Source organism: Prosopis cineraria, unplaced genomic scaffold, assembly GCF_029017545.1.
Source record: "Prosopis cineraria cultivar Desert tree isolate PC_DT_omini unplaced genomic scaffold, ASM2901754v1 PC1426, whole genome shotgun sequence".
In the NCBI taxonomy this organism is placed as follows: domain Eukaryota; kingdom Viridiplantae; phylum Streptophyta; class Magnoliopsida; order Fabales; family Fabaceae; genus Prosopis; species Prosopis cineraria.
Genome location: NW_026556751.1, coordinates 1,564 through 12,664, shown reverse-complemented (window position 1 = coordinate 12,664; position 11,101 = coordinate 1,564). Strand labels below are relative to the sequence as shown.

General features: G+C 38.9%; 2 protein-coding genes across 3 annotated transcripts; both read right to left on the bottom strand.

Annotated features, from left to right (window-relative positions):
* Window positions 1–1,685: 1,685 nt before the first annotated feature.
* On the bottom strand, window positions 1,686–3,202 carry LOC129300095 (ethylene-responsive transcription factor ERF014-like). Its single transcript, XM_054938617.1, has one exon. The coding sequence runs from the start codon at window positions 3,075–3,077 to the stop codon at window positions 2,409–2,411; it is 669 nt and encodes a 222-aa protein (XP_054794592.1). The 5' UTR covers window positions 3,078–3,202; the 3' UTR covers window positions 1,686–2,408.
* A 4,217-nt stretch (window positions 3,203–7,419) lies between these two features.
* On the bottom strand, window positions 7,420–10,748 carry LOC129300097 (uncharacterized). 2 transcript variants are annotated; one of them, XM_054938620.1, is made up of 4 exons: window positions 9,927–10,748; window positions 9,631–9,768; window positions 8,171–8,410; window positions 7,420–8,071 (listed from the first exon to the last, which is right to left on the bottom strand). In XM_054938620.1, exons 1-4 carry the CDS (start codon window positions 10,695–10,697, stop codon window positions 7,988–7,990), a joined length of 1,233 nt encoding a protein of 410 aa, XP_054794595.1. In that variant the 5' UTR covers window positions 10,698–10,748; the 3' UTR covers window positions 7,420–7,987. The 2 variants fall into 2 exon arrangements, with proteins under 2 accessions (XP_054794595.1, XP_054794594.1); XM_054938619.1 differs by having other exon boundaries at window positions 9,852–10,745.
* Between the last annotated feature and the right edge of the window lie 353 nt (window positions 10,749–11,101).

Below are 11,101 nucleotides of genomic sequence, written 5' to 3'. Positions count from 1 at the left end.
TGGCATCTTCGTTCCACATTCATGTATCAAAATTCTCTCCGTCAAAATCATTTTATTATTATATTAAACAAAAATCATGGTTACTCAGCAAAATAAAAAAGATAATAGAGGGATCTTAATCGATGAAATGGAAATCAAGTGTTATTTTGTTTATTATTGTTTTTGTTTTATTGTAAGAAAAATTCCAGCCAATTCCCACAAGAATGTAAATTTTTATTAATCCCAACAATGGGACAAATAATTGTTACCAAGTAAACCCAAGAATGAAGCATTAGGAAAACTCATACAAGCTAGAAAAACCCAAACATCCTCACCATAAGACACATAATTGTCACCATAACTTTCTTAGAAATCAGACAAAACAACCCCCGATATGAAGAAAAATACTCAAGTCATGATTCAATCACAATATTGGCATTGTGTGGGAGGGGGCAATGTGAATGCCAAAGTGTGTTCTGCGAGAGATTGCTCCTCCATTGATTTTGTAACACGTATCACAAAGCCACGCGCCACTAAAAAAGTGCGTAACCTTATTATTTTCCTATTACAAAAAGTTACATTTTAATTTTAAAAAGTCGATCATTAAAGATTTATCGGCACAAATAATATATATATAATTTTCATAAATTAAAAAAAATCGAATAAAATCATGTCTTAATAAGGCCAAACCTAGATCATTAATCTCATGCTTGATGTTGGATCTGGAACTCCATCCCGCTGCCTTTCTTCGTGGCGAGCAATTATTCTTTGCCACAATGATAATGCGAGAAATGAGTGTAACTCACATGAAATATCATAAATAATTGCTCCTGCTTTAATCCAGGCTTTCTTTATAAAGCAAGATACTCGAGCACTATTCCGAATGTCATTTTCTGGATGCATGTAGTAAATAAAAACACAAGCAATAATTACAAACATTAATAATGGCCCTTGTCCAATTCTACACACGTCGTATCTCCTCACCTTACATTGCCCTAAAATCACAGGACTCCCCAGTTAAACTAGTAGCCCCAGTTTCGAAGGGGAATTTATCTGCCCAAAGTTTGTTAATATCAAACAAAAACACCCACAGTGTTGTATATTATACTCTGGGATTGATTGACGTTTAAAACCCACATGCTGTGTCTGAAACGCATCAAATTGAGATTGTCTTCTAGTTATATATTTCCATGTGCATCAGCTAAAATAGTCGATGGAGGGACGTAGCCCTATGTAGACCAAAATGCATACTCTTATATACGTATTCAGGGATTAGTCAAAGGAAAGGGAAGATCCTCTGCTACTTTTCCTGCGTATCTTTGAACTCGTAATATCAAAAACGAAAGTTTTCTTTCTTCCTGCAAAAACTTCTAGGCTTAAGAAGCCCTGATCCAGTGTAAAAGGAACAAGGGAGGATGGGACCCCATAAACTCTCCTCTTTCACAATCGGACAGCTCATGTGCCCTCCATTGGCTCCATCTCATGATATCACGTCCTTACGTGGCCTAAAAGTGTCAAACAGTTCTCCTTCTGAGGAGGTAAAGAATACAATCTTATATATTATATTCACGTTAACCCTGGCAAGATACATGAAAAGAATTGCTTACATCACAAGGGAAGAAGATAAGAGAAGAACATGGTAGATATGTGTTGCTTCATGTAAAACAAACTTGGGTTCCGACAAATCATCACATGATGAAATGATCTTAGATAGCTTATTATTATTTGTCATTCGGCTTCAGGCATAAACCAACTTCAATACATTACCCAACCCAAAAATGGAAACAAAACAGCTTTCATGATTTATACCCCTGAGCGGTCCTCCAGAAAAGTATAGTTCCTGTGTTGCCAAACGTAGATGCTTGAGCAAGAAGATAAGGTTCAGTGGACATTAGATTCAAAGTAACAACAGATACACTTCCCGACAGATTTCAAGTTCCCACATCCTGTAACACATGGTTCCCTCTTTTCCTTAATTTATCTGAAGTAACTAATTAGTTTTTCTGAGAATCTTAGGTCGTCCGATTGGTGCAATAAATGAAGGGGCTTAGTTTCCCACAATCGAAATTAAACATTTGTTTATTACAGGGACACAGAGAAACATATTCTACAACACATGGAAAAGATATTTATAACATAGACATGATAAGCTTTGCATCCATGATACATAATTTCAGATGTTTCAGAAATTCACTTGGAAGAGTAGGCCAGAAAAAAAAAAAAATTGTCTTATCTCTACGAATTTCTTCTTCTAAAATACACATATAGGAACCATATATGTATACATAGATAAATGAAAATTTAATTTGGTCACAGTCAGCAATGTAATATATCTCAGCTTCAACATGTAGCACTGAAGGCAAACGAATATCAATCTGTAAAGAAAAAAGAATCGGGTTTTGGCCTGCATATATATATATATTTATATCTCAGCAGAAGCTCCACAAACGAATATCACTTTCCTCGCAAAAATCATCGAGCAGCTGGGTTGGATCAATATCAAACAAATTACCACCGAGCATTTGATTCACATACTTGGGAGATTGCAAATCATCAAAGCTATACCAAGAGTCCATCAAAGAGACTGGTTCATTAGTCTGATCATAACTAGCGTAGGCCCCAAATGATGAGATTAGTGAGACATCATCATCGATTTGATCGGAGGACATTGATGGGGACGAGACGAGTGAGGATGAGGAGGTCGAGGCGGAGGCAGGGGGCGGAGAAGGTGGGGTTGTGGCATTGTCAGAAAAACTATTTGCAGCAGCTGCAGCAACTCTTTGGATTGATTTAGGAGACATGACATTGTCTTGAGGAATGTATTGTGAAGAACTTGAAGGGAAGTTGAGATTAGCTGACGAACCCTTGAGGCATAGAAGTGCAGCATCGTAGGCTCGGGCTGCAGCCTCCGGGGTTGAATAAGATCCCAACCATATTCTTGTTTTCTGGTTCGGTGCTCTAATCTCTGAAACCCATGATCCCCAGCTCCTCATTCTCACTCCCTTGTACCTCTTCTTCCCATCTGATGATGCTGACGATGTCTGAGCTTGCATTGGCTTTGATGTCTCTGCGTGGATCTTGTGCCCTCTCTTGACCATTATAGAGACTCAACTCCGGAAGTTTCAAGATCACTCCTTGAGGCACAAAGGGTGTTCACCAAGTCTCTGTTCCTCTCTTTTTGAATGTGATTTTGTTTCCTCCTCGTTGCTGCTCTGAAAGTGGGGGAATGAATCAATCCGAGTGAATGTTGAGCACTAAAGGCGACCTATTTATAGATGGATGCTTGTATTTTAAGATATTAATTAAATACTCCACTCAATTCACCCTAAACAAAAAAACAAAAAAAAGTTCCTCCCTTGATATGACATTTCTGCCGGATGGTTGCAAGTAAATTTAAATTTAATATGAACATTAACGTCAGACAACCTAGGTCATAAAATGACTTCTTTGTCCTTTCTACGCGAAGCTTCCTTCAGATATGCATCATTTGGTTGCCACTGTATCGCAGTTCAGTCACATGCCCTCTCATTTTGTACCATAAGTTTCAATTTTTACCCCTTTCCATTTATTTTACCAATCCGAGTTTCTTCGTCGTTTGGATTAGACATATGTCACTTTTCTGATTTACTGTTCGGCACATTTTGATCACTTCAGCAATGTGAGCTAGCTTTTTAGTGAGTTTAAAAACCAAGATATCTTTCTGGTCTTCGATGGGGGCAGTTATGATTTAGTCAATGGCAGATTTCTTGTTAAAACATGTTAAATATTTATAGTTTACCATGTGAGATGCTGCAGAAGTTACTCTCTGGAAACAATAAATAACACGGCACGACTTTTTTCGAAGTCGGCAGTTTAAGGACATCGCTGAGGAGCAATTTTTCAAAGCGCCACCATTAAATAAGAGTGAAAATCAATTAAAATGCGTTAAGACTTGGACTTAAATCCTATGGACTAAGGAGCCATAAAAAAGCCAGCTGATAGTAATTAACGCTTTGACTGAGTTCATTTGAGTAACATCATGGTTCACAGCGGACAGTACATAAAAAAATGAAGGGAACTCTAAATAATGTATTTACTATTTAGGGAGTTTCTGACTGCGACAAAAAGAGATGTACTTAGAGACTAAATATAAATACAAGACGAGATTTATGACAACAATGCATGAAGGGAGAAAAACATAGGATTCTCTGTTGCATAAGAGGCAGCTCTGCAGGTGGTGATGCTTAAAAAGAATCCAAAAAAGGAAAAGAAATTAATTAGAAAAAAAAGGAAAGGTAAGGGGAAAAATGTGTGAGTAGATGAGACGCGCAGTCTCTAACAGTAACGAAGAAGGGCATTTGCAAACACACCAGCTGTTGCTTCTCTGTACCCAGCTCCAAAACCGCGTCAAGGAGCCTCCTTTCCTCATGCATCTTTGTTATCTCCAAAACTAATCAGCATTATTTAATTTAATAATACTTATCATTTCTTTTTTATTTAGGATTACCATGCTTAGTTGCTCACGCCTCCATAACTTGACTTTCACTCCCTTTCCTCTCTCTGTCCCTATGTTTTCTATTTTATTTTCACCTTTCTGGTTTTAAGGTATTCAAATAGATTCTCCACTGGTACGGCACAACCTTATACGCCTTTTACTTTGGGAAAAATGCCATGCCAGCACACATGCATGGGATTGGACGTTAGGTTTTGAAAAACACCGCCTCTTTATATAAATTTATGGCTCTTTCTAACATGGGTCTGTGCTCTGTAGGGTCAATTTTCACACATTCAAAGACCTTCATTCTATCATTTATTTTTAATATTATTATCATCTAAAGTTCATACAGTAGTAGGCAAACCAAAGTGTGCTTGTTTGTCAACCTGACAGCGAAGGCTTGTTATTAGTCCACAAGCCCACCTTCTCTTCGAATTTGTAATTATTGCAGAGTGAGAATGGTCATTAAAAAAAAAATTGAAAAAGATGCCCGGAGTTGAACTAGAAACAGCCCTCTTAACACTGGTACTATCTTCCTGCGTCAACCTTTCCTCGAGCTTGTGTGTATTAAAATCACATAATTACTGAGTATGGAGCAATTGATTCTGAAATGGCAATGGGCGTGTGCTTTTGCATTAATTCAAAAGAATGGGAAATGAACAGTCATAGTTGCACTCTCCGATGATAATACAGGAGTGAAGAGAATAGTGTCGTCATACCGTACAAGTCGCCAGCCTCCTCCCTCCTTCCTGACGCCCTTGTGATGCACTCGGGAACATAAAGAATACATATCAGATTTCAAGGCATCTCCTTTGGTATTAAGAAATTATATGAATCTTAAAACCAGTTGGTCCTAATTAACAAATTTGACATTTGATTAATTAGATGCAGCTGAGGGTACGGTCTTTGACGTGCCATTACTTTTCATTATAATGATTCCCACATGTTTTTGCCGCATTCCTTATTATAGATCCGTCAAATATCGAGGAGGGAGGCAAACTGGCAAAGGTTTTGCTTGCTGGAAGTTGGAAGGAAAGTTCATCGATCTGCAAATTGGGTTTAATCCAAATGCTGGATTAGCTGGACCTTGTGGATTTTGTTGACAAGTTAACCGTTTAATTTTGCTAATATATGTGAACAAGATCACTGTGTTCCCCACCCTGGCCTTCTTTTCACAGAATTATAAATATCCAATACAGTGTAAAGGGACCGCGTCAATGATATAAATGTATTCAATTGGTTTTGACTGTTTATATGCGTATGATTACATGGAAAGTAAAATGGAGCTCTCTCAAGCAACTCCTTGATTCTGGGGCAAAATAAAGTTCATGAGTGCTACTTTTGCCAAGTTGTTAATGGGGGAGCTAGCTAGTGGCTGTGGAAGGGAGTAGAATTGAACATTAAGAACACGTGTCACACATACTCACGCTCGATCCCCATTAAAAATTGATGAAAGAATGTGTTATTTACATCATAGACTATAACCACAGAGGGAGAGAAAACAAGCGAAGCCTGTGGCGGAACTGATTGAGCATAAAAGCAGGGGCATGCATGCTTGTGCGAAATTATATTGTTGATAATGTGGCAGTGACAGAGATGAGTGCAGTACCTCTATCCTAACTGGCCCGTACCGACTAAGACCTTCCGTACCCCATAGACAGAGAGTGAAAGCGACAAGCAAATAATATATAGGTAGCAATGAATGAGGGCGAGTACAGCCAGCAGGAAGTAGGGCCAATGCTTATTGAAATCTCACAGAAGAAGCATGACTGTGCATGCATATCAAACAGGATCCTTCATTTTCAAATAAATTATGCAGAGGCTGAGAGATTGGGAGGATGGGCGAACCTGCACCGGTCAAGGATTTCTTTTTCATTTGGGTGGTTGTTGGGGGATGAAGAGGCAATCTCCATGTGCCCCCCTGAGATCATCTTACAATTTGCAGGATTCAATTTCTCCTTTGGATAAAAAGCATATTTAGTGAAACTTCCTAGAAATTACTGTTCTATCGCAGCACGGATATCCTCAACAACCATATCTATTATCTACAATTGCCATCTCCCTCAGTGTTTGATAGCTGTTTTCTTATATGCGATAATATATTCAACACATCTCTCGCACCCAACTCCTTCATCCACTCGCTGTGACCAGTGACCTTCTTGGCTACTTCCTATTCCTCAACTTGTTCCTTTTTTTTCACCATTCCAGCAAACACTGATAAATCGATGTCAGGTAAATCTTCTCGTAGCTTTTTTACTGACTGAATTGGGTTTCATTAGGGGAAGTTTTGGAAAGGCCACGGTACGCGTCTAAATATATGTTAACACCAACAAAAGCAACAGGCATCAACATCTCAAGCGCAGGTTTTGAGATCTTGTATGGCATATCTCCCAACCCCTTTCAATGCGTTTTCCTGTTTCTATATACGCTTTTGTTTGACTGAATCTAGTCACAATCTGCAAATGACTTTCGACGGGGTAATGAAGCACTGTTAGTCATTCATTACCTCGACAGTCAAGATGACATAAATTATGTGTTCTTTAAATACCACTCTGAGCCAAGGACTTGAATTTTCAGCGAATGGCTCGAGAACTAGTGTCGATAATTTATCATGAAATTGTTATCGCTCTCACTCACCATGCCTATCGCTTAAATTCACAGCGGGCGTAAGAAGAAAACTTGCCATTTGGAATAAGGATTTTACCTGTTGCGTAGGTCCCGAAGTCAAGACATATTTATTGCAATTCATAGCATCGATGAGTTTAGTATAACTATAATTTATTTTGAAAACTAAATTCTCTTAATCATAGTTACGGGATCAATGACTTTGATAACAAAAGAATTAGATAAGTTAAAATATACATAGAAAAAGCTTTACAGTACCAAAAATTCACTCAACAGGGGTAACCAAGAAGATACAAATGGAAATCATAATAAACTCGGATGATCAGAAGTTGCGGGGACTCTTTGAAAGGCCAAAAGGCCCCAAAAGGGGAAATTACTCCATAGAAATCAGATTTGACCCAAAAGTAGGGCAGAAAACAATCATCAAGCGAAGAGAAAAAAGCAAATGCTGACCCAAAATGTTTAGAAGACAAGCATACGCACCCAAATGAACGCACAGAAAACAAGCTCATGCATACTGGAGAAGAATTATGAGAAATCTTGATCCACCCCACCAGCAAAGATTACAGGCAACTTATGAGTGACAGTCTTTCCAATGAAGAAGTAAGATATCAACTCAATGTGCTACTTAAGGGTCACACAGACATCTTGCTTATTACTGGCTTTCCAATGACTTAAGGGAAATACTTACAGATTACACAGACAAATTTTCTAAAGTTTCGTCGAGTTCCAGGCGTCAAGGGATGGGAGCATCCGGCGCGAAGAACTTGTTCACTTTAAATGGACACAAGGCTCAGGTATGCCTAGTGAATAATGGTAACACCATAACTCAGACATATTCTGTCGTTGTGAGGTTGGTTAACAAGATAGCCTCGTCCGTTACTGAGTACCAACTGTGGACACCGATCATCATGCTTCCATAAATGAACTCAAGGAACTTATCAGAGTCTCGTATACTTTTATTCCTTTCAAATACACAGTATCTTGTAGATGCTGCAAGTGAATTCATGGGAGTTAAAAGAGATGTGCCATCACTGAAATCATATGGAATAGCAAGAGGGATTCACAATGAAGAATTAGAAACCGTCAAACCTCATTGTGGTCGTGAAGCAAGATGGGAGTATTAGACATTGGTGAGAAACCGAGCACAGGAATTCCTCTGTGTCTAATGTACCGAGCATCAGTTGTTGAAGCCAGAATTTCAGGCTTCGCTAGTTTCTCCCCAGCAAATGTGATAGCCTGCTCAAAGACTAACCACCATGGATTGGAGGCATTAGTTGAGGTCATTAAAGGGCGCCCCATGTGGTCTCTAATGGGTCCTTTCTCTATGATCTGCCATATAAAGAATGCATTCAGCCTGTCAACCATCATTTTATATTTTTGTTTGATCACAAACAAGACAAACGAAAAACAATCCTGAAATGAAAAGCTAACACAATGACCATTAGATAAAAGGGTCAGAGTTTCCTAAGCATTTCAGTTTCTTATCTTATATCCAACATGGCTAAAATATCAAGGTTGTCAATGCAAAGTCAAGAACTAAAACAATGGACAAATCAAGGAAAACAAGCACAACGAAGAAGAAGAACGTATCTCAGACAGCAAGGTAGTAATTCATCCCAGGAAGGATTGGAGTAATATCCACCCCAACTTCTGATTTCATTCATAGAAAAATGAGTCCCAACGCAAACAAAAATTGAACAGATGGCACTTATGCAAAACAATAATGAGTGTAATACAACCAGTAACCAATTGACCTTCCCCTACACAATATTAGTTGTATGATGGTACCACGTGAGTGTTTAGAGAATACATATAATATTAACACACTTATATGTTGTGATTAATTCTCTAATCACTTGATGTGGGACCATCATAGATCTAATATTAACACACAGCCCTTGAATTTAAAAATTTTGATAAAATTAGCAGTACCTTTCAATTTTCATGCTCAAGGAATCCATCCAAATAGCATTATTTTGCTTTAAATGATCCAACATTTTTCTCCATTTCAAATTATGCAAAGTAAGGGGAATACAAAACATAGAGCAAGGGAAAATATGCATAAAAAATATGTTCGTTCATCCTTTTTTTCAAACTCGTTTGAAGTGCACGGACGACAGTGCTAGACTACCACCAGGCAGCAATCTGATAATCATGCTACAGTGCTAGTAAAGATTCTGTCACGTTCATTGTCTAATAATATCCATGTATAGCAGTGAAAACGGAAAAAAAAAAAATCAACCTTTGCATGCTAATTACATAATTCAGGCATGAAGAATAACTGGCTAGGCTGCCAGGCCAATGTCCTCAAACAAGGAAATTCAAACTCTACATAAGCAAAAATGCAGTTAACTTCACCCGTGGGCCGTGGCAACATAACTCGTTAGTTGATGCCTGAAACCACGTAGCATTATCCATTGTAATGAAATGAGACAATCCCTCTCGAAATTTATAGTTTATATCCTCCAAATGAATACTTTCTAACGGATGACATATATAGTCGCCCTCAGTAACAAAATATCACAGGACCAATTTCACAGATACTTAACCTCATATGACATATTTCTAATAGCTGGAACCCATTCTTCAGTAATTCTCCTTTTCATTTCTTCTGGGTTCGCTGTGGGGGGCAACCTAAGATCGAATCCTGCTTCTGCTTGGGAAGGCTGTACATTCATCGCAAATCCCTTCATAAATGCCACAAACCATTTTAAATACAACATTAGTGCAGAAATTCTAACTACAAAATATATTTGATCATGCCACTCACTGTATCTGAAGTAATCCCAGCTTTAACATAAACAGGATTAACTGAAATAACTTCGGAATTGGAAGCTTTACTCGCCTTGACCACATCGAATTGACTCTCCCTAAATCTACCGATAACTTCAAAGCTCTTCATCAAATTCTCCATTGCACTGTTATCATACATCCTCGAACCATGTCCAGGTGGACCAGTTGCCTTTATTTTCAACCGCCACGGAGACCTATCCGCATAGAAAACTCTAAACTCGTCACCGGGCGAGGCCTGCCCTTCATCCAATGCAAACCCAACATTCAAATCGTCAAAGTCCATCGAATGCACAAACTTAGCGGCCCCATCGAGACCACCTATCTCCTCGTCCGGCACATAAGACACGTGGATTGTGCGGGAAGGAGTGAAATTCTTGTGTTTTAGATTTCGAATTGCCTCGATGTATTGCATACCAATGCATTTGTCGTCCTGGGTTCCTCGAGCAAAAATTTTGCCGTCGGGGGTCCTCACGGCAGAGAAAGGGGGGTGGAGCCACTTGGAGGGCTCTGCGGGAACCGAGTCGAGATGGGAATTGAAGAGAAGAGAGGGAAGAGATGGATTTGAGCCAAGCCATGAGAGGAGGAGAAGGGGTTTCCCAGGTGAAAATTCGATAGTTCGATACTGGAGGCCAATGGATTGTGCTTGAGATACGAGAAAGGAGACAGCGGAAGAATAGTCTGGTTCTGGGTGAGCCGTCTTAATCCTGAGGTATTGCTGGAAGCGAGTAACGGGCGTGTCTTGTTCTTGGGGCGAGTCCAGCGCAGCTGCAGAGAGGATAATGAGATGAAGCAGTAAGAAATGGCGGCAGGGAAGCGAAGCCATGGAAGAAGGAAGACAAGAGCCCAAAACAAGTCAACACTAACAAATGATATGTAAGGACCCGTTTGGATCAATGAAATTTTGAATCAGGAAAAGGAAAGAGAATGGAATTTCACTTTGTCTTAAATTTGGTTACCATCAAATTGAATTCTTGAAAAATGATTTTCAAGAAAGAGAGTGAAAATTAATTTTTTGAGCTGAAACCATGGAAAATATAATTTTTCTAGGAAATTATTTTTACTAACCAAAATATCCTTCACTTTTTTTAAATCTCTTTGGTGAACCACGTGCATCGTCTCCTTTACATTTTCATACGCTATTATCACCTCCTTTAGATCTTCAATATCGTCTCCTTCAAATTTCTAGCATTGGCTCCACCCTCCTCTCTTAACCTTTGCACTGTTCTC

Coding starts and splice junctions, on each gene's coding strand:
- LOC129300095 (XM_054938617.1), bottom strand. CDS start 3,077: ATGGTCAAGAGAGGGCACAAGATCCACGCAGAGACATCAAAGCCAATG.
- LOC129300097 (XM_054938619.1), bottom strand. CDS start 10,697: ATGGCTTCGCTTCCCTGCCGCCATTTCTTACTGCTTCATCTCATTATC. Junction 9,769..9,851: donor CTGGGATTACTTCAGATACA/GTGAGTGGCATG, acceptor GCATTTATGAAG/GGATTTGCGATGAATGTACA. Junction 8,411..9,630: donor TTAGAAATATGTCATATGAG/GTTAAGTATCTG, acceptor TTTATATGGCAG/ATCATAGAGAAAGGACCCAT.